General features: G+C 31.6%; 1 protein-coding gene across 1 annotated transcript in view; it reads left to right on the top strand.

Annotated features, from left to right (window-relative positions):
- LOC142348058 (uncharacterized) overlaps window positions 1-22,558 on the top strand; it is a 45,189-nt gene extending 22,631 nt beyond the window's left edge. The window contains exon 5 of the mRNA XM_075399225.1: window positions 22,374-22,558. Within this exon, the coding sequence (XP_075255340.1) occupies window positions 22,374-22,558 (185 nt within the window). The remainder of the gene's footprint in view (window positions 1-22,373) is intronic.
- The last annotated feature ends 1,671 nt before the right edge of the window (window positions 22,559-24,229 follow it).

Here is a 24,229-nt window from a genome sequence, read left to right as displayed (position 1 = left end):
ACTGATTTCCAGAAAAACGATTCAATAATTGCTTTTTTATTGCATACATCTGTTGTGACTAGTTTAGTAAGCGCTAGAAACGTGATTATAAGGCCTCCAGGGGGTTGCAGCTTGGTCTTTAATATAGTTAACAAAGTTTTTTCCACTTGAAATAGGTCGTTTCACTGACTCCGGTCAAGTTGAATTAAAAACGGTGTTCAAATACAGAGAAAAGTTTTTAAATAGCAAGTTGAGTTAAGCAAACCACTTGAAGGACGCAAACACGATAATCTTAATCACGGTTTTGAATAACGAAGGCAACATTTTTTGTACTAACTTTTTCAATTGCAGTGATGATGTGATAAATAGTAGCTGTTCCGAAAAACTATTTGAAATGCGCGCTGTCCGTTCAAAATTTTCTAGAAACCTCTTATGTATGCAACGATGCAAAGAAAAAAACTGCCACTTTGAGACAAGTTACGCACGCTACGCCCCCTTTGGAAAATCTAATGCGAAACTAAAAATTGAGGAAATCAGTTTGAGGTGTGGTCGGTATACACGTATTGGTCCTAAAGAAGTCAAGTATGACTCAATTTAGAGCTCAGCATGCTTTCAAAGCAGAGATTGGAAATGTATTACCATGAATATCACTTGAGACATGCAGGTATTGATTATGGTACAAAAACACAAGTTTTATCTTTCATAATGAAAATAGTTAATGGTCGTTTTTGTTAGCCATTCTTTTTCGAAAACTTTTTATAAGAGAACGGCTTCTAACTGAGGCCAAAACGCAGCTGAAATTTTTAAAAAATCGGGGTTTGACTCTTTATTACCTCAAAATATTTTATATCCGGTCTGAACAAATATTTCATTTGTACGTTACAGTTGATAACGTATTTTAAAATTGGTTATCAGAAAACTAATTTTAATAACTGTTTGTTTACTTTATACTCTGGTGCTTTTTGTTACAAAACTGGGATAGGAAATGACTTCTGCGGCTTTTCAGGCGCATTTTTGTTTAGGGTAGGTTTAGGGGGCAAGAAATGCAAAATCTGTTGTTAGTCTGGCGATATCTTGCAAGAGGATGTTAATCTTGCAAGAAAATCCTTACAAATACTTTTCTTCTTGCAAGGTGAACATCTTGAACCGACTAGGGCGGTAACGGTTTTAAAACACCGGATCACATCTTGAAAATTTTTGTTCGATTTGTTTGACTGGAGAAATTTTTGAGCAGATCATTTTTCATACCTAGGTCTATGCTCAAAGGTGAAAGTTACAAAAAAATTTGATAACTTTCTTCTGATCATAGCTTTTTTACCTTTTCTTTAAATTGGCTGCCGAAAAGAAACAAAAGATCCTAGAAGATCTTTCCGAATTAAGTTCTCTTGCAAGATCTTGCTACAATCCCGCAAAAGTAAACTTTTTTGACAGAATCTTGCAATATTAAACTTTTTTGAAAGAGATTTGAAAGATTATACTTTTTAATAGAAGATTTTCGCGAGAAATTGCCAAGTTCTTTTGGAAGAAGAAAGGGCGGCACGAAGCAGGCTAAAAAAAACCTTTAATCTGCTTCCATAACTCAGCGTTAACTAAATTTTATTGGCTTTTGTCTACATCCGCGTATGTACCACTTTTCATTTATTTGGTCACCAAAAAACAGAAAACCATGGTTGGTTTTTAATTAAAAATAAACAACTTCGATTGCAAGTTGAATTTTACTAGTTTCTTCTCTACTTACTTCTTATGCTGATCTAACAAGTCGAATTCCATCTTCTGAATGTCCGAATGATAAACTTTTTCGCATGTCTTCAAAAGGTGACTCAACTTAAGAAGCAAATTTTTTTTCTAAAAAAAGACAAAAACAACCTTTTGTCAACAAAATAACTCCCTTTTTTTCATTTCGTAAAATGCAATTATGGAAAAAAAGAAACACTTGAGCAGTAATTCAACCTGTTTTTGTCCTCTCTGCTGTTCTACAACAAATCATTCGTAGAGTGGTTTTTAGCAGAACACAGTTGTTTTTCACAAGCAAAAGAAACTTCTGCTCACTTGAAATTAAAGATTTTGATTTTAAGAAAAAGTTTTTTCTTACATTGAAAACAAAAATTAAATTGAAGTAAAATCTGAATGTTGAAACTGTTATTCATAGTTTTGACCAAAACTGAATGTCTGACTCGTCGGCACTAAAATTTGTTACGTTAAGATTCAGAAACTAACTGTTAAAGATTCTAAAAGTTGTACAAAAGAATGCTCAGCCAAAGTTTTGATTAAAATTTTTAAACCTGCATTATTGCTTAATTGGTGCGTTGACATAAAATATCTTGATGTCAGAAATGAAAAAAAAGACAGAATTTTTTTCTATAATTGTCAGCTCACAATGAAATAATCATAGTCAGAAGACGTTGATTTCAAGGAAATTCGAACAGAGAATAATTCAATTTTGAAGTTAGAAAACGGGAAATATCCAGCAAGTTGAGTGTTATTTTTTTTGTCAAACTGATATTTAATTCTGCAAAACCCTCAGTTTCGAAGTAAGGGACATTTGCCGGAACAAATTCAAATCTTTCAGAAACAACTCTTTAAATTTTTTGCTCTCAATCGCATAATATCCATGCCTCTCTAATTTAAGTCCCCCTCTTTTGCAAATTTTTTAGCATGCTTTTTTGTCAATATCTCCACATAATAATTTTCAAGGTGTGCTTTTTGGGCTGATACTAGTCACTATCAGGACGGCCACAAACACGGCCACTACAACAACAAATTCCACCAACGCCAAAGACACAACTATCAAATCACTATCATCTATTTTAGAGGATCAGATTTTAACGTTGAACTGAAAGCAGAAAAACAGCTTGGCACTCTACACTTTTTTAATCAGTTCTTTGTTCGCAGCAAAAATGAGAATTAATGCCGCAGAAGACCAGGTTTAAAATATATCCAGCCAAAAGCAGTTCTTCTCTAACGTGTGAAAAAACGGCATTTAACTTCTTCAACTGTTCACTACAACAATAATTCTAACTTTTGAACTATCTAGATCCAGCTTGACCAATGAGCAAGCTTGATCTAATAAAAATTTAACAAAAAGATAAATGAAAAATGCTTTGAATTTTCACTTATTCCTCAAAATTTTAATTTTCTCTCGAAACACCGCACTGGTTTTCAAATTTTTGAAATGAATATGTCTGCATTTTTGTGCCCAAGGATCCATAATTCGTGTCTTCAATTTTGTTCTTGTTTTGTGTGACAAAAAAACAAGATTTTGTATTCTTGGACTTAGATTTAGATATTCCTCGGCTGAATTATTTCATTTTACATTTTACGTCGAATAACAAATTTATTTAAACCTATTCAACAATGATGAAAAGTTACAGAAAACAATTTCCTTGTCATATGCTGATTGAACTCAACCATGTTCTGATTACCATGTATTATGATTGGTTATTTTTAACAAATTGACAACTTTCGAACAAAGATCTTCCTGTCTGATGCAATATCTCAAATTACTTTTCAATACTATTCCATTGTGAAAAAAACTGTTCATTGAAGGACGAGACGACTTTTCTCTGGTCATAGTCATAGTTTTTTTTAACCTTTTCACGAAATTGGTGGCCCGAGTCGAAAACAAACAGAAATCTGACATGATGTTTCCGAATTAGGTTTTCTTGCAAGATTTTGTTACAATCCTGCAAGAGTAAACTTTTTTGATAGAATATTCCTATATTTAACCTTTTTTGAAAGAAATTTGAAAGATTATACTGCTTAATAGACGATTTTCGCGAGAAATTGCAAGGTTTTTTTGAAGAAGAAAAAGCGACAGGAAGCAGGTGCGTTGACATAAAATATCTTGATGTTAGAAATGAAAAAAATGACAGAAATTTTTTCTCTAATTTTCAGCTCACAATGAAACAATCATAGTCAGAAGACGTTGATTTCGAGGAAATTCGAGCAAAGAATAGTTCAATTTTGAAATTAGAAAACGGGAAATACCCAGCAAGTTGAGTGTTATTATTTTTATCAAACAGTGACATTTAATTTTGCAAAACCCTCAGTTTCGAAGTAAGAGACATTTGCCGGAACAAATTTATATCTTTCAGAAAAAAACCTTTAAAATTTTTGCTCTCAATCACTTAATATCCATGCCTCTCTAAATTGAGCCCCCCTCTTTTGCAGATTTTTTAGTATGCTTTTTTGTCAATAATTCCACGTACTAAATTTCATGGTGTGCTTTTTGGGCTGATACCAGTCACTATCAGGACGGCCACAAACACGGCCCCTACAACAACAAACTCCACCAACGCCAAAGTCACAACTATCAAATCACTATCATGTAATCACAATATTCATCACATCGACATCCAACGCCAGTAGGTTGACTTAAAAGCATTAGATTTTAACGTTGAAATGAGGCAAAAAAATAGTTTGACGCTCTACACTTTTTTAGTTAGTTCTTTGTTTGCAGCATATCATTTTTTTAAAACAACGAACTTATTGTTGCAAAAGATCAGTTTCAAATTATATCCAGCCAAAAGCAATTCTTTAACGTGTAAAAAAGGGCATTCATTTTCTTCAACTGTTTACTACAACATTACGTATAACTTTTTAACTATCTGGATCTAGCTTGGCCAATGGCAAAGCTTGAACTAGAGAAAATTTAACAAAAAGATAAATGAAAAAAGCTTTAAATTTTCACGCATTGCTCAAAATTTTAAATTTGTTTTCGAAACACCGCACGGATTTTCTAATTTTTGAGATGAATATAGGTCTGTATTTTTGTGCCTAAATACTCATATTTCATGGCTTTAGTTTTGTGTTTGTTTTGTCTGACAAAAACAAGTTGTTTTTAAACTTGGACTTAGATCTAGATATTCCTCGGTTGATTTATTTCATTTTACATTTTGAGTGAGAAAGAAAATTTAATTAAATTTTTTCAACATTGATGAAAATTTACAGAAAACAAATTTTTTGTTATATGCTGATTGACATCAACCATGTTCTGATTACCATGTATTATGATTGGTTATTTTTCACATTTTGACAACTTTTGAACAAAGATCTTGCAGTCTGATGCAATGTCTCAGATTACTTTTCAACACTATTCCATTGTGAAAAAAACTGTTCATTGAAGGGCGAGACGACTTTTCTCTGATCATAGTCATAGTTTTTTTAACCTTTTCTTGAAATCGGTTGGCCGAGTCGAAAACAAACAAAAATCTTACATGATCTTCCGGAATTAGGTTTGCTTTCAAGATTTTGTTACAATCCTGCAAGAATAAACTTTTTAGATAGAATTTTCCTATATTAAACTTTTTTGAAAGAAATTTGAAAAATTATACTACTTAATAGAAGATTTTCACGAGAACTTGCAAAGTGTTTTTGAAGAAGAAAGGGCGACAGGAAGCAGGTGCGTTGACATAAAATATCTTGATGTCAGAAAAGAAAAAAATGGCGGAATTTTTTTCTCTAATTTTCAGCTCGCAATGAAATAATCATAGTCAGAAGACGTTGATTTCAAGGAAATTCTAGCAAAGAATAGTTCAATTTTGAAATTAGAAAACGGGAAATACCCAGCAAGTTGAGTGTTATTATTTTTATCAAACAGTGACATTTAATTTTGCAAAACCCTCAGTTTCGAAGTAAGAGACATTTGCCGGAACAAATTTCAATCTTTCAGAAAAAAACCTTTAAAATTTTTGCTCTCAATCACTTAATATCCATGCCTCTCTAAATTGAGCCCCCCTCTTTTGCAGATTTTTTAGTATGCTTTTTTTGTCAATAATTCCACGTACTAAATTTTATGGTGTGCTTTTTGGGCTGATACCAGTCACTATCAGGACGGCCAAAAAGACGTCCCCTACAACAACAAACTCCACCAACGCCAAAGCCACAACTATCAAATCACTATCATCTAACCACAATATTCATCACATCTACATCCAACGCCAGTAGGTTGACTTAAAAGCATTAGATTTTAACGTTGAAATGAAGCAGAAAAACAGTTTGGCGCTCTACACTTTTTTAGTTAGTTCTTTGTTTGCAGCATATCATTTTTTTTTAAAAAAACAAACTTAAAGTTGCAAAAGATCAGTTTCAAAATATATCCAACCAAGAGCAATTCTTTATCGTGTAAAAAGGGAATTCAACTTCTTCAACTGTTTACTACAACATTACGTATAACTTTTTAACTATCTAGATCGAGCTTGGCCAATGACAAAGCTTGAACTGGAGAGAATTTAACAGAAAGAAAAATGAAAAAAGCTTTAAATTTTCACGCATTCCTCAAATTTTTAAATTTGCTTTCGAAACATCGCACGTAATTTCTAATTTTTGAAATGAATATAGGTCTGTATTTTTGTGCCTAAATACTCATATTTCATGGCTTTAGTTTTGTGTTTGTTTTGTGTGAGATCTTGTTACCAGCCTGCAAATAAAAACTTTTTCGATAGAATCTTGAAATATTAAACTTTTTTGAAAGAAATTTGAAAGATTATACTTCTTAATAGAAGATTTTCGCGAGAACTTGCAAAATTTTTTTGAAGGAAGGGCGGCAGGAAGCAGGCAAAAAATACCTTCAATCTGCTTCCATAATTCAGCGTTAACTCAATTATTGGATTTTGTCTACATCCACAAATATACCTCATTTCATTTATTTATTCCCCAAAAAACAGAAAACCAGGGTTGGTTTTTGATTAAAAATAAACAACTTCAATTTCAAATTGAATTTCACTAGTTTCTTCTCTACTTACATCTTATGCTGATCTAACAAGTCGAATACCATTTTCTGAATGTCCGAATGATAAACTTTCTGCATGTCTTCAAAAGGTGACTCAACATATGAAGCAAATTTTGTGTCTAAATAACGAAAAAAGCAACCTTTTGTCAACAAAATAACTCCCAACTTGTTTTATTTTCTTTTCATAAAATGCAAAGATGGAAAAAAGAAACACTTGAGCATTAATTGAACCAGTTGTTTTCCTCTCTGCGGTTCTACAACAAATCATTCGTAGAGTGGTTTTTAGAAAAACACAGTTGTTTTTCACAAGCAAAAAAAAACTTCTGCTCATTTGAAATTAAAGATTTTTACTTTAAAAAAATATTTTTTGTTACATTGGAAACAAAAATTAAATTGAAGTAAAATCTGACTGTTAGAAACTGTTGTTCGTAGTTTTGATCAAAACTGAATGAGTGACTCGTGGACACTATAGTTTGTAACGTTAAGGTTCAAAAACCAACTAAAGATTCGAAAATAGCAAAAAACAAATGCTCAGCCAAAGTTTTGATAAAAACTTTAAAACCTACATTATTGCTTAATTGGTGCGTTGACGTAAAATATGTCGGTAACAGATATAAAAAATTGCATTCTGACAGATTTTTTTCTTTAATTTACAGCTCACAATGAAATAAAAACAATGAGATAACGTTGATTTCAAGGAAATTCGAACAAAGATTAGTTCATTTTTGAAATTAGAAAACGGGAAATACCCAGCAAGTTGAGTGTTATTTTTTTTATCAAACTGATATTTAATTTTGCAAAACCCTCAGTTTCGAAGTAAGGGACATTTGCCGGAACAAATTTATATCTTTCAGAAAAAACCCTTTAAAATTTTTGCTCTCAATCACTTAATATCCATGCCTCTCTAAATTAGGTCCCCCTCTTTTTTCAGATTTTTAGTATGCTTTTTTGTCAATATTTCTACGTACTAAATTTTATGATGTGCTTTTTGGGTTGATATCAGTCACTATCAGTACGGCCACAAACACGGCCACTACAACAACAAACTTCACCAACGCCAAAGCCACAACTATCAAATCACTATCATGTAACCACAATATTCATCACATCTACATCCAACGCCAGTAGGTTGACTTATAAGCATTCGATTTTAACGTTGAAATGAAGCAGAAAAATAGTTTGGCGCTCTACACTTTTTTAGTTAGTTCTTTGTTTGCAGCATATCATTTTTTTTAAAAAAAAACCAATCTTAAAGTTGCAAAAGATCAGTTTCAAATATATCCAGCCAAGAGCAATTCTTTAACCAATGACAAAGTTTAAACTGGAGAGAATTTAACAGAAAGATAAATGAAAAAGGCTTTAAATTTTCACGCATTCCTCAAATTTTTAAATTTGCTTTCGAAACATCGCATGTAGTTTCTAATTTTTGAAATGAACATAGGTCTGTATTTTTGTGCCTAAATACTCATATTTCATGGCTTTAGTTTTGTGTTTGTTCAGAGAAAATTTCAATTTCGAAGTTAGAAAACGGGAAATGCTATTTTTCTTGTCAAACTTTAATATTTATTTCTGCAACAACGTAAGTTTCAAAATAAGGGACGTTTGCCAGAAAAAATTTGAAACTTTCGAAAATATCTCTTTATATTTTTTGCTCTCAATCTTGTAATATCCTCGCATCTCTGTTTTAAATCCCTCTCTTATGCAAAATCTTTAGCGTGTTTTTTGTCAATGTTTCTACCTATTTTTTTCTCATGGTGTGCTTTTTGGGCTGATACTAGTAAATATTACGACGGCCAGAAACACCAATACAACAACAAACTCCACCAAGGCCAAAGCACATCAAAGATTATCACATAACTATTATCTCAACCACAATATTCATCACATCTACATCCAACGCCAGTAGGTTGACTTAAGAGCATCAAACTTTAACGTTGAAATGAAAGCTGAAAAACACTTCGTCACTTTACCTTTTTTAATCAGTTCTATGTTTGCAGCATGTCATTTTTTTTTCAAAAAACAAAATTTAATATGGCAGAAGACCAGTTTTAAAATATATCCAGCCAGAACCAATTCTCCTCTAACGTGTGACGAAACGGCATTTAACTTCTTCATCTGCTCACTACAAAATTACTTCTAACTTTTGAACAGTCTAGATCTAGCTTGGCCAATGACGGAGCTTGAAGTAATGAAAATTTAACAAAAAGATAAATGAAAAAAGCTTTAAATTTTCACGCGTTCCTCAAAATTTTAAAATTGCTCTCGAAACACCGCACGGATTTTCAAAAGTTTGAAATGAATTTAGATCTGCATTTTTGTGCCTAAAGAGTCAAAATTCATGGCTTTGATTTTGTATTTTTTGTATCGTTGGATTTAGATTTAGACATTCCTCTGTTGCTTTTTTTCATCTTACATTTTACGTCGAACACAAAACTTCTTTAAACTTTTCCAACCATGATAAAAAATTACAGAAAAAAATGTCCTTATCATAAGCTGATTGAACTGAGCCATGTTCTGATTTCAATGTATTATTAATGGTTATTTTTTCACAAATTGACAACTTCCGAACAAAGATCTTGCTGTCTGATGCAATGTCTCAAAATATTTTTCAATACTATTTTATTGTGAAAAAAGTTCTTTGAAAGACGAGACAACTTTCCTTTGTTCATATTCTTTTCTTTTTATTGAAACTGGCTGCCCAAGTCCAAAGCAAACAGAAATCTTACAAGATCTTTCCGAATTAAGTTCTCTTGCAAGATCTTGTTACAATCTTGCAAATGGTAAACTTTTTTCATAGAATCTTGCAAAATTAAACGTTTTTGAAAGATTTTTGAACGAGTGAACCTCTTAATAGAAATATTTTTGCGAGAACTTGCAAGCATCTTTTGAAAGATGAAAAGCCGGCACCAAGTAGGCAAAAAAACATTCAATCTGTTTCCATAACTCAGCGTTAACTCAATTCTATTCGATTTTGTCTACATCCAAGTAGGTACCATATTCCTTTTATTTGGTCCCGAAAAAACAGAAAACCATTGTTGGTTTTGATTTAAAAATTAAAAATTTCGATTGCAAGTTCAAACTCCTTAGTTTCTTCTCTAATTACTGTCTATACTCATCTAACAAGTCAAATTCCTTTTTCGGAATGTTCGAATGATAAAATTTCCGCATGTGTTCAAAATTTACTAAACATATGAAGCAAATATTCTTTATAAATAAAGACAAAAACAACCTTTGTCAACAAAATAACTTCGAAGACATTTTTACATTGCATAAAATGCAGTTCTGGAAAAAACTTGAGCATTAATTGAACCTGTTTTTGTCCTCTCTGCTCTTTTACCACAAATAATTCCTAGAGTGGTTTTTAGCAGAACAAAGTTGTTTTTTTCTTACATAGAAAACAAAAATAAATTGAAGGAACACTGAATTTCAAAACTGTTGTTCATGGATTTGACCACAACCGAATTACTGATGCGTGGAAAACAAAATTTGTGGCATTAAAGTTCAAAAACTATATGTTAAAGATCGAAAAAAAATGTCAAAAAAATGCTCAGCCAAAGTTTTGATTAAAAATTTTAAGCCTGCGTTATTGCCTAATTGAAGCGTTGATATAAAATATTTTCGGGTCAAAAATAAAAAAAATGCCTTCTGACAGATTTTTTTCTTTAATTTGCAGCTCACAATGAAATAAGTATAATCAGATAACGTTTATTTCAAGGAAATTTGAACAGAGAATAATTCAATTTTGATTTCAGAAAACGGTAAATATCCAGCAAGTTGAGTGTTAATTTTTGTCAAAATGTGATATATATTTCTGCAACACCCTCAGTTTTGAAGTAAAGGACGTTTGCCGGAACAATTTTAAATCTTCCAGAAATAAGTCTTTCTATTTTTTTGCTCTCAATCACATAATATCTATGCCTCCCTGTTTTAAATCCCCCTCTTTTGCAAATTTTTTAGTAGGCTTTTTTTGTCAATGTCTCCACCTACTTTTTTTCATGGTGTGCTTTTTGGGTTGATACTAGTCACTATCATGACGGCCATAAACGCGGCCACTACAACAGCAAACTCCACCAACGCCGAAGCCACAACTATCATATCACTATCATTTCAACCACAGTTTTCATCACATTTATAAGAGCATCAGATTTTAACGCTGAAAAAAAAACAGAAAAACAATTTGGCGCTCTACATTTTTTTAATCAGTTCTAGTTTTAGTTTGTACTTTTTTTTGTACTAACTCAGCATGTAGTTTTTTTTCAAAAACCAATTTTAATGTTGCAGAAGATCAGTTTTAAAATATATCCAGCCAACAGCAGTTCCTCTCTAACGTGTAAAAAACGGGATTTAACTTCTTCAACTGTTCACTACAACAACACTTCTAAATTTTGTGTGACCAAGCTTGATCTAATGAAAATTTAACAGAAAACTAAATTAAAAAAGATTTGAATTTTCACGCATTCCTCAAAATTTCAAATTTGCTTTCGAAACACCGCACGGATTTTCTAATTTTCGAAATGAATATAGGTCTGTATTTTGTATTTTTGTGCCTAAAGATTCGTTTTTCATGGCTTCAGTTTTGTGTTTGTTTATTGTGACAAAAGCAGTTATATTTAGTTGTTTTTATACTTGGACATAGATCTAGATTTTCCTGTGTTGAAGTATTTCATTTTACATTTTGAGTCGGAAACAAAACTTATCTAAATTTTTTCAACAATGATGAATATTAACAGAAATCTAATTTTTTGTTATATGCTGATTGAACTCAACCATTGTCTCAAATTACTTTTCAACACTTTTCATTTTTGCAAAAAACTGTTCATTGAAGGACGAGACAACTCTCTACAGTTTTTTTTTTACCTTTTCTTGAAATTGGCTGCCCTAGTTGAAAACAAACACAAATCTTACAAGATCAATTTTGGATAGAATCTTGCAATATTAAATTTTTTGAAAAAATTTTGAAAGAGTAAACTTCTTAATAGAAGATATTCCCGAGAAAATGCAAGAAGTTCTTTTGGAAGAAGAAAGGGTGGCACCAAGCAGGCAAAAAATACCTTTAATTTGCTTCCATAACTCAGCGTTATCTCAATTGTTGGAATTTGTCTACATCCGCATACGTACCACATTTCATTTATTTGGTCCCCAAAAGCAGAAAATCATGGTTGGTTTTTAATTCAAAATAAACAACTTCGATTGCAAGTTGAACTTCACTAGTTTCTTCTCTACTTACTTCTTATGCTGATCTAACCAGTCGAATTCCATTTTCTGAATCTTCTAATGATAAAATTTCCGCATGTCTTCAAAAGGTGACTCAACATATGAAGCAAATATTCTGTCTAAATAAAGACAAAAAACTTTTGTCAACAAAATAACTTCCAAGAAGTTTTTTTACATTTCATAAAGTGCAATTCTGGAAAGAAAATTTGCTCATTAATTGAACCGGTTTTTATCCTTTCTGCTGTTCTACTACAAATCATTCGTAGAGTGGCTTTTAGCACAACACAGTCATTTCTCGCAAGCAAGAAAAACTTCTGCTTATTTGAAATTGAAAATTCTGATTTAAAGAAAATGTCTTTTTTAACATTTAAAACTAAAACAAATTTGAAGTGAAATATGAATGTTAATACTGTTGTTCATTGGTCTGACCAAAACTGAAAGACTGATGCGTGGACACTAAAAATTGTGACCTTAACGTTCAGAAACTAACTGTTAAAGGTTCAAAAAATAGTCAATAAACTATCAAAGTTTTGATTAAAAATTTTAAACCTGCGTTATTGCATAATTGGAGAGTTGATAAAAAATATCTTCGTGTCAAAAATAAAAAAAATGACTTCTGACAGATTTTTTTCTTTAATTTGCAGCTCACAATGAAATAAGTATAATCAGATAACGGTTATTTCAAGGAAATTTGAACAGAGACTAATTTTTAATTTTGATTTCAGGAAACGGTAAAAATCCAGCAACTTGAGTGCTATTTTTCGTCAAACTGTGATATATATTTCTGCAACACCCTCAGTGTCGAAGTAAAGGACGTCTGCCGGAACAAATATAAATCTTCCAGAAATAAGTCTTTCTGTTTTTTTGCTCTCAATCACATAATATCTATGCCTCCCTGTTTTAAATCCCCCTCTTTTACAAATTTTTTAGTATGCTTTTTTTGTCAATATTTCCACCTTTTTTTCATGGTGTGTTTTTTGGGTTGATACTGGTCACTATCATGACGGCCACAAACGCGGCCACTACAACAACAAACTCCACCAACGCCAAAGCCACAACTATCATATCACCATCATTTCAACCACAGTTTTCATCACATTTATAGGAGCACCAGATTTTAACGCTGAAAAGAAAGCAGGAAAACACTTTGACGCTCTCCATTTTTTTAATCAGTTCCATGTTTGCAGCATGTAGTTTTTTATAAAAACCAATTTTAATGTTGCAGAAGAACAGTTTTAAAATATATACAGCCAATAGCAATTCTTCTCTAACGTGTAAAAAACGGCATTTAACTGCTTTACTGTACACTACAACAATAATTCTAAATTTTGATCTATCTAGATCTAGCTTGCCCAATAAGCAAGCTTGAAGTAATGAAAATTTAACAAAAAAGATAAATGAAAAACGCTTTAAATTTTCACGCATTCCTCAAAATTTTAATATTGCTCTCGAAACACCGCACGGATTTTCAAAGTTTTGAAATGAATATAGATCTGCATTTTTGTTCCTAAAGAGTCATAATTCATGGCTTTAATTTTATGTTTTTTGTATCATTGGATTTAGATCTAGATATACCTCTGTTGAATCATTTCATTTAAATTTTGAGTCGGAAACAAAATTTATTTAAATTTATTCAACAATGATGAAAAGTTACAGAAAACAATTTCCTTGTCATATGCTGATTGAACTCAACCATGTTCTGATTAACATTTTATTATGATTGGTAATTTTTCACAAATTGACAACTTTCGAACAAAAATATTGCCGTCTGATGCAATGTCTCAAATTACTTTTCAACACTATTCCATTCTGAAAAAAACTGTTCAATGAAGGACGAGACCTCTTGCTCTCCACAGTTCTTTTACCTTTTTTGAAATTGGCTGCCCGAGTTGAAAACAAACAGAAATCTTACAAGATCTTTCCGAATTAAGTTTTCTTGCAAGATCTTGTTACAATCTTGCAGAAGTAAATTTTTTGATAGAATCTTGCAATATTAAATTTTTCTGAAAGAGTTTTTAAAGAGTAAACTTTTTAATAGAAGATATTCGCGAGAAATTGCAAGAAGTTCTGTTGGAAGAAGAAAGGTCGGCACCAAGCAGGCAAAAAATACCTTCAATTTTCTTCCATAACTCAGCGTTAACTCAATTGTTGGATTTTTTCTACATCCGCATACGTACCACATTTCATTCATTTGGTCCCCAAAGCAGAAAATCATGGTTGGTTTTTAATTAAAAATAAACAACTTCGATTGCAAGTTGAACTTCACTAGTTTCTTCTCTACTTACTTCTTATGCAGATCTAACAAGTCGAATTCCGTTTTCTGAATCTTCGAATGATAAAATTTCTGCATGTCTTCAAAAGGTGACTCAACATATGAAGCAAATATTCTGTCTAAATAAAGACAAAAAACTTTTGTCAACAAAATAACTTCCAAGAAGTTTTTTTACATTTCATAAAATGCAATTCTGGAAAGAAAACTTGATCATTAATTGAACCAATTTTTCTCCTCTCTGCTGTTCTACTACAAATCATTCGTAGAGTGGCTTTTAGCACAATACAGTTTTTTTCACAAGCATGAAAAACTTCTGCTCTTTTGAAATTAAAGATTCTGATTTTAAGAAAATGTTTTTTTTACATTTAAAAAAATTAAAATTGAAGTGAAATCTGAATGTTAATACTGTTGTTCATTGGTCTCACCAAAACTGAATGACTGACTGTTAAAGGTTCAAAAAATAGTCAATAAACTGCCGAAGTCTTGATTAAAATTTCTAAAACTACATTATTGCTTAATTGGTGCGTTGATATAAAGTATATTGGTGTAAGAAAAAAAATAAAATCTGACAAACCTTTTTTCTCTAATTTTCAGCTCACTATGAAATAAGTATAGTCAGAACACGTTGATTTCAAGGAAATTTGGACACAAAATAATTCATTTTTGAAGCTAGAAAACGGGAAATATCCAGCAAGTTGAGTGCTATTTTTTGTCAAACTGTGATATTTAATTCTGCAAAACTCTCAGTTTCGAAGTAAGGACGTTTGCCAGAACAAATTCAATTCTTTCAGAAATAACTTTTTCCATTTTTTGCTCTCAATCACCGAATATCCATGCCTCTCTGTTTTAAAAACCCCTCTTTTGCCAACTTTTTAGTGTGCTTTTTGTGAATGTTTCTACCTGCTTTTTTCATGGTGTGCTTTTTCGGCTGATAAGAGTCACTATCATGACGGCCACAAACACGGCCACTACAACAACAAACTCCACCAACGCTAAATTTACAACTATCACATCACTGTCAACTGATCCATAATATTCATCAAATCTACATCCAACGACAGACAGTAGGTTGACTTAGGAGCATCAGATTTCAACGTTGAAATGAAAGCAGAAAAACAGTTTGGCGCTCTACAATTTTTTAATCAGTTCTATTTTGGCAGCAAATCAATTTTTTTTTCAAAAACGAATATTAATGTTGCAGAAGACCAGGTTTAAAATATATCCAGCCAAAAGAAGTTCTTCTCTAAATTGTGAAAAAACGGCATTTAACTTCTTCAACCGTTCACTACAACAAAAAATCTTACTTTTGAACTATCTAGATCTAGTTTGCCCAATGAGCAAGCTTGAGGTAATGAAAATTAACAAAAAGATAATTGAGAAAAGCTTTAAATTTTCACGCATTCCTCAAAATTTTAATATTGCTCTCGAAACACCGCAAGGATTTTCAAAGTTTTGAAATGAATATAGATCTGCATTTTTGTGCCTAAAGAGTCATAATTCATGGCTTTAATTTTGTGTTTCTTGTATCATTGGATTTAGATCTAGATATTCATCTGTTGAATGATTTCATTTTACATTTTGAGTCGGAAACAAATTTTATTTAAATTTATTCAACAATGATGAAAAGTTACAGAAAACAATTTCCTTGGTAACTTTCAAACAAATTTCTTGCTGTCTGATGCAATGTCTCAAATTATTTTTCAACACGTTTCATTTGTGAAAAAAACTGTTCATTAAAGGATGAGACAACTCTCCAAAGTTTTTTTACCTTTTCTTGAAATTGGCAGCCCTAGTTGAAAACAAACAAAAATCTTACAAGATCAATTTTGGATAGAATCTTGCAATATTAAATTTTTTGAAAAAATTTTGAAAGAGTAAACTTCTTAATAGAAGATATTCCCGAGAAAATGCAAGAAGTTCTTTTGGAAGAAGAAAGGGTGGCACAAAGCAGGCAAAAAATACCTTCAATTTGCTTCCATAACTCAGCGTTAACTCAATTGTTGGATTTCGTCTACATCCGCATATGTACCACATTTCATTTATTTGGTCCTCAAAAAACAGAAAATCATGGTTGGTTTTAATTTAAAATAAACAATTTCGATTGCAAGTTGACCTTCACTAGTTTCTTCTCTACTTATTTCTTATGCTGATCTAACAAGTCGAATTCAGTTTTCTGAATCTTCGAATGATAAAATTTCCGCATGTCTTCAAATTGTGACTCAACATATGAAGCAAATACTCTGTCTAAAGACTAAATACTCTGTCTAAAAAATACTCTGTATAAAGACAAAAAAACTTTTTGTCAACAAAATAGCTTCCAAGAAGTTTTTTTTACATTTCATGAAGTGCAATTCTGGAAAGAAAACTTGATCATTAATTGAACCAGTTTTTATCCTCTCTGCTGTTCTACAACAAATCATTCGTAGAGTGGTGTTTAGCAGAACACAGTTGTTTTTCACAAGCAAAAAAACTTCTGCTCATTTGAAATTAAAGATTTTGATTTTAAGAAAATGTTTTTTTTTACATTGAAAACAAAAAATAAATTGAAGTGAAATCTGAATGTTAATACTGTTGTTCATAGGTTAGACCAAAACTGAATGACTGATTCGTGGACACTAATTTTTGTGACGTTAAGGTTCAAAAACTAACTGTTAAAGATTCACAAAAAAGTCAAAAAATGGCTCAGCCAAAGTTTTGATTAAAATTTCTAAAACTACATTATTGCTTAATTGGTGCGTTGATATAAAGTATATTGGTGTAAGAAAAAAATAAAATCTGACACAATTTTTTTCTCTAATTTTCAGTTCACAATGAAATAAGTATAGTTACAAAACGTTGATTTCAAGGAAATTCGAACACAGAATAATTCATTTTTGATGCTAGAAAACGGGAAATATCCAGCAAGTTGAGTGCTATTTTTTTGTCAAGCTGTGATATTTAAATCTGCAGAACCCTCAGTTTAGAAGTAAGGGACGTTTGCTAGAACAAATTCCAATCTTTCAGAAATAAATTTTTCAATTTTTTATCCTCAATCACGTATTATCCATGCCTCTCTATTTTTTAAAACCCGTCTTTTGCGAAATTTTAGCATTCTTTTTGTGAATGTTTCTACCTACTTTTTTCAAGGTGTGCTTTTTTGGCTGATATTAGTCACTATAATGACGGCCACAAACACGGTCACTATAACAACAAACTCCACCAACGCTAAAGTTACATCTATCACATCATTATCAACTCATCCGCAATATTCATCAGACGACTATATCCAACGACAGTAGGTTGACTTAAGAGCATCCGATTTTAACGTTGAATTGAAAGCAGAAAAACAGCTTGGCACTCTACACTACTTTTTTAATCAGTTCTTTAATCGCAGCAAAAATGAGAATTAATGCCGCAGAAGACCAGGTTTAAAATATATCCAGCCAAAAGCAGTTCTTCTCTAACGTGTGAAAAAACGGCATTTAACTTCTTCAACTGTTCACTACAACAATAATTCGAACTTTTGAACTATCTAGATCCAGCTTGACCAATGAGAAAGCTTGATCTAATAAAAATTTAACAAAAAGATAAATGAAAAATGCTTTGAATTTTCACTTATTCCTCAAAATTTTAATTTTCTCTCGAAACACCGCTCTGGTTTTCAAATTTTTGAAATGAATATGTCTGCATTTTTGTGCCTAAGGATTCATAATTCGTGGCTTCAATTTTGTTCTTGTTTTGTGTGACAAAAAAACAAGATTTTGTATCCTTGGACTTAGATTTAGATATTCCTCGGCTGAATTATTTCATTTTACATTTTACGTCGAATAACAAATTTATTTAAACCTATTCAACAATGATGAAAAGTTTCAGAAAACAATTTCCTTGTCATATGCTGATTGAACTCAACCATGTTCTGATTACCATGTATTATGATTGGTTATTTTTAACAAATTGACAACTTTCGAACAAAGATCTTGCTGTCTGATGCAATGTCTCAAATTACTTTTCAACACTGCTCCATTGTGAAAAAAACTGTTCATTGAAGAACGAGACGACTTTCCTCTGATCACAGTCATAGTAATTATGTTATCCTTTTATTGAATGCCCGACTCGAAATCGAACAAAAATCTTACATGATCCTTCCGATTTAAGTTTTCTTGCAAAATCTTGTTACAATCTTGCAAGAGTAAACTTTTTTGACAAAATCTTGCAATAATAAATTGTTTTGAAAGAGTTTTGAAAGAGTAAACTTCTTAATAGACGATTTTCGCGAGAACTTGCAAGAAGTTCTTTTGGAAGAAGAAAGGGCGGCACCAAGCAGGCAAAAAATACCTTCAATTTGCTTCCATAAATCGGCGTTAAGTCATTTTATTGGATTTTGTCGACATCCAAATTTTCGCCACTTTTTTGGTCCCCAAAAAACAGAAAACCATGGTTGGTTTTGAATTAAAAAAAATAAACAACCTCGATCGCAAGTTGAATTCCACTTGTTTCGTCACTACTTACTGCTTATGCTCATCTTACAAGTCGAATTCCTTTTTCTGAATGTTCGAATGATAAAATTTCCGCATGTCTTCAAAAAGTGATTCAACATTTGAAGCAAATATTCTGTCGAAATAAAGACAAAAAACCTTTTGTAAACAAAATAACTTCCAAGAAGTTTTTTTACATTTCATAAAGTGCAATTCTGGAAAGAAAACTTGATCATTAATTGAACCAGTTTTCATCCTCTCTGCTGCTCTACTACAAATCAATCGTAGAGTGGCTTTTTGCACAACACAGATATTTTTCACAAGCGAGAAAACCTGCTCATTTGAAATTAAAGATTCTGATTATAAGAAAACGTCTTTTTTTTACATTTAAAACAAAAATAAAATTGAAGTGAAATTTTCGGTCTAAATAGAGACAAAAACAGCATTTGTCTACAAAACAACTTCTATGACGTTTGTTTTTACAAATCATTCGTAGAGTGGTTTTTAGCAGAACACTGTTGTTTTTCACTTGCAAAAAAATTTCTGCTCATTTTAAATTAAAGGTTTTTATTTTGAGAAAATATTTTTTCTTACATTGAAAACAAAAATTAAATTGAAGTAAATCTGAAACCTTTTGATGTTAATGTTTGAAAACTAACTGTTAAAGATTCAAAAATATTTAAAAAATATTGCTCAGCTGAAGTTTTGATTGAAATTTTAAAATCTGCCTTATTGCTTAATTGGAGCTTTGATATAAAATATCTTCGTGTCAGAAATAAAAAAATGCACTATGACAAAATTTTTTTTCTCTAATTTTCAGCTCACAATGAAATAGGTATTGTCAGATAACGTTGATTTCAAGAAAATTCGAACAGAGAAAACTTTAATTTTGATGTTGGAAAACGGTAAATATCCAGCAAGTTGAGTGCTATTTTTTTGTCAAACTGTGATATTTATTTCTCCAACACCCTCAGTTTCGAAGAAAGGGACGTTTGCTAGAAAAATTTAAATCTTTCAGAAGTAACTCTTTCATTTTTTTGCTCTCACTCACATAATATCCATGCCTCCCTATTTTAAATCCCCCTCTTTTGCAATTTTTTAGTATGCTTTTTTGTCAATTTTTCCGGCTACTTTTTTCATTGTGTGCTTTTTGGGCTGATACTAGTCACTAATAGGACGGCCACAAACACGACCACTACAACAATTAACTCCAACAACGCCAAAGCCACAACTGTCAAATCACTATCATCTAACCACAATATTCATATCTACATCCAACGCCAGTAGGTTGACTTAAGAGCATCAGATTTTAACGTTGAAATGAAAGCAGAAAAACAGTTTGGCACTCTACATTCTTTTAATCAGTTCCATGTTAGCAGCATGTCTTTTTTTTCAAAAACGAACTTTAATGTTGCAGAAGATCAGTTTTAAAATATATCCAGCCAAAGCAGTTCTTCTCTAACGTGTGAAAAAACGGCATTTAACTTCTTCAACTGTTCACTACAAAATTACTTCATTTAGTGGCTCATCTCATGAAGTGATTGAAAATTTACGAAATCATTTTATCGAAGCCATACAAACAATGACTTGTAGTCAAAAAACACAATATTGGAACTTATTGGAACATATAGGGACATCTTATTAAATCAAACTTGAAATCAAAATGCTTTTCCTTCTTCTTAGGGGGTGAAAAAAATGCAGAAGAAAACTCGAAAAGGACGGACTATAAATCCAATCCGCATCCATTTTCAATGCAAAAATTAACAATTAGACCAAAACTGGCGTTGCTATTGCCGTTCGGCTCTCAACAAACCCAATTGTTCCGGCTTTCAACAAACCCTATTTTTTGGCAAATGAACATCTTAATATTTCAAAAATACATTAAACAATTCATCGTTTTAATTTAGTGAAAAACAGCAGAAGTGTTTTTCAGAACTTTTTTTTTAGAAACCAGAGATAAAATAGCCCAAATTAAACTAATTGATGAATTTGGTCAGTGGTTTTTATGTCTGCACCACCGATAAAACTGGACAAGTTTGGCCAAAAACGCTTTTTTGATGCCAATTTTTATGAAAAAAAAGAAAACGGCTGAATTTTCACAAATGTAGCTAAAAGTTGTGCCAGATCCAATTTCATTTAATTTATTTTATCCTTAAACGTAAAACCAACGAGATTATTGTTTACAAATGTTTCATATTTTGCCAAAAATTGACCCAAACTTAAGCAAAAATTTCGAATAAGATAAACAAAACAATAGGAGTTAGGCGAATTTTAACGATCGATGAATATAAAACACATGAACTCAGACGAGTAATCTAGTTTAATGGCATGGTTGATCCAGAGAAAGTAGTTGTTACATCAGAAAAAGAAACGGGTGTGTCTGTGGGTGTGTCTGATACCCGGCTCCATGGAACATCTAATTCATCATTGTTAGCGACTAAGAACGGAAAAATTTGAGCCAATCGGAAACGAACGCCCCCTCAAACAACGCGACCTTTGACCCAAATCTCAGCCTCCTTCAATCAATAGGGTCTAATTCTGAGCTGGAACCCAGACACAATATCATCGGTCCAGAACCTAACCAGTCTAAAACTTTTATTTCTATAACTTAGCCTCTCACTTACGCTTACTCGCTTCAGTTGACTCGCGATTTTTGTTTTCATATTATTAAAAATTGTCTTTTAACTTGAAACTTAATCAGCTTCGGTTGATGATCCAAAAAATTTTTCAAAAAATGAGGAAATAAACATCCGAGGCGGATTTTCATGCTTTTGTCAAAAATTAACTTTTTGCCTTCGCGTGGGAGAAAACAAAGAGAAAGAGAAATGAGTTCAAAAACTGGAAGCAAAGAAATAATAAAAATAGTACTGATACAATTAATTGTTACAAAACGCAGCCATTAAAGCTCTTCTTGACAAAAATTATAGTTTTTTTATTTTTCTGTAATTTAAAAAAATCCCCTATTCACCAACAAAAAAATTAAACCGTGTAAATTGAAAAGTTATTAAGTTCATCTTCTGATAAAAAGAAGAAAGAAATGAAAAGGCTATAAAATCTTCTTTCTTCTTTTGAAATCATAGTAACTCACCAAAAAAATATAGTACCTCAAAATTAGATTTTATTATTTTGCTTACCAAAACTGGATCTGAACAAGCAACCTTGATACTCTTGACGAGCAAGTATAGAAAACAATCAGTTCAGAGAAACGGCCGAAGAAAACTGAAATATTTTGTTTTTCTTCTTAATAGTGTTCCTCTACTTTTTTGGCCAAATTATTTTAGGACCTTTATATAAAGAGCCTATGTATGGGATATTTATAATATATTTTTTGATTTAAGACAGGGAAAGATCAAAAGATTTAATGGAAATTAACCACAAACTGTTCTGTCACAAGCTGAGCTGTCAACCAGTCAAATTTCTTGAATTGAATGTTCAACTAAATTGAATTTCAACTAAAAGTTTGAGTGACACTCTAAACTCTAAATAATTATTACAATGCACGTGGCGTTATCGCCATGTTGACATTTAAGCTAATTGAGCTAATTATGGCACACATGCGTTTTCGATATAAATACCACAAACGTAATCCAAACAATCATTCGCAACACTAAATTTTAGCACTGAATCTATTCCATCTCAACCAATATAAAAAAAACCAGACCTCTTTTCTAGTCCAAAATGCAGAAGTTTGCCATTATAGCTGTGCTAGCTGTGCTTTTTGCAGCGCAAGTCTTCGCAGAGGAGAGATATTCGGCAGAATATTATGAAATGCTCCTCGCCAGATATTACGAATTGCTGCAGTCTCAAAACCCCGAAGATATTGCGGAAGCAAATCAGATTATGGAGATAATGTATGCACATGCGCAACAATCAGAGGCAGTCGAACAAATGCTGAGCGGACGACTTTGAAAAAAAATACAACTGAACAATTCCCCATTTGCAACGGCATTCACAACTTCAGCCGTCAAACAGCAGCCATGAATAGTTTAATTGCAATATGTTTTGAGATTAGAATAACGTATAAATCTGAAACTTCTAAAATGAATTTGGATAATGCAGCAGATTGTTTAATTGGGGAAGTGTTGGAAAATATTGTCTGTTCGTCATTATTATATGAATAAAAATTATTTTGAGAAAAATTTTCTTCCATATAATAACTTGACCGTTGTGATTGGAAACGTTTTGATAAAAATCGTCATATTTTTGCACAATTTGAGTCCTTGAGTTGAACTTTACCATTCAAACCAGATATCAAATCAGAGTCTCATTATATTTCGGTATTGAATCATGAAGAATTCATTCTGATTTTCTCTGATCAAGGCACTGATAAACCATTTCATTGTGAAATTCGGAGTGCAATTTTATACTTGGTCTGAATATAATGAATTCCATTTCTGTAAATTCACTGAATATTATGTGTTTTGTCTGCTTGTGAAATGAACAGCATGAAAAAAATGGCGTGATCTGGGACTTGGTATAAACTTAATGGGTGATAGGCAATAATAATTCATCAAAAAATAGATGATTTAGGAGGAAAAATTACATATTGAAATTAAATTCAATAATTAGATATTGAAAAAATTTGAAACTTTGAGATTCTATTTCAACTATGTCGAATAGTTACGAATTGTTAAATTTTAGATTGTTAAAAAACAACTGCACAAAACTTTAAATTGAAATACAATCAAAGGTACTGGAGGGAAAATTAATTACTATTTCACTTGACTTGCGGTTTAGGTTTCGGTTTTTAAGTTTTTTGAGACCAGGGGTTGATTTTCAAATATTTCAGATGTGAGAACAGAAAACTTTGCGTTCAACAAAACTTGTGATAAACCTATCGGAGGTGAGCAAAGGAGGCCACAATATTAATACCTTTTCAACACAGTTTGTATTTCCAAATTTTAAGTATGAAAGCAATTAATGGCTCGAAAGGCTAAAAAGGTATCAAAATAATTGAAAAAATTGAGAATTTGAGAGAAAAATGACAAAAATTTATGACTATTTGCTCTAATTTCTTCTTTCATTTGACTGCAAAACATAAATTTCTTTAGCCAATGTCTAAAGAACAACTAACATGAAATCTAGCAGAAAACTTTGGGAATAAGAGACAAAAGGAGCAAAAAAAATATCAGAAATTAAACAAAAAAATTATCCTAATTCTACTAACAAATTGCTCCACTTTATGAATCTTATACGTCCTCAAAATCAGATATACAATATTGAAAAAAAAATGATTGAAAAAGCTCAAAAAATCAAAAGAAAAACAAACAAACTCACTAATGATGTTTCAAAAAGAACAACAAATGCGGGAAAAACACAAGAGGAAGGAGAAGATACTTAAGATTTACGAAAAAATCGTCGGAGCGGAAGATCCCTAAACTTTCCTCTCAAAAACAAAAGATTATCAAGTGTCCTCAATTTAACAGTTATCTGTGCTGTAAATAATTGAAAGTGATAGGAAAGTTTTTTAGTGTTTAACATAGAGAAAAAATTGAAAAATTGCCTTTTTTTAAATAGAAATCGCCCCAATAGAATCAGAACTTTTTTGAAATTGCTGCGCGTTCTGAGCCCTGATTGAAC

Source organism: Convolutriloba macropyga, chromosome 10, assembly GCF_964194025.1.
Source record: "Convolutriloba macropyga chromosome 10, txConMacr16.3, whole genome shotgun sequence".
Taxonomy (NCBI): domain Eukaryota; kingdom Metazoa; phylum Xenacoelomorpha; order Acoela; family Convolutidae; genus Convolutriloba; species Convolutriloba macropyga.
The sequence above is the reverse complement of the archived record's forward strand: the minus strand, read 5'-3'. Positions and strand labels throughout refer to the sequence as shown.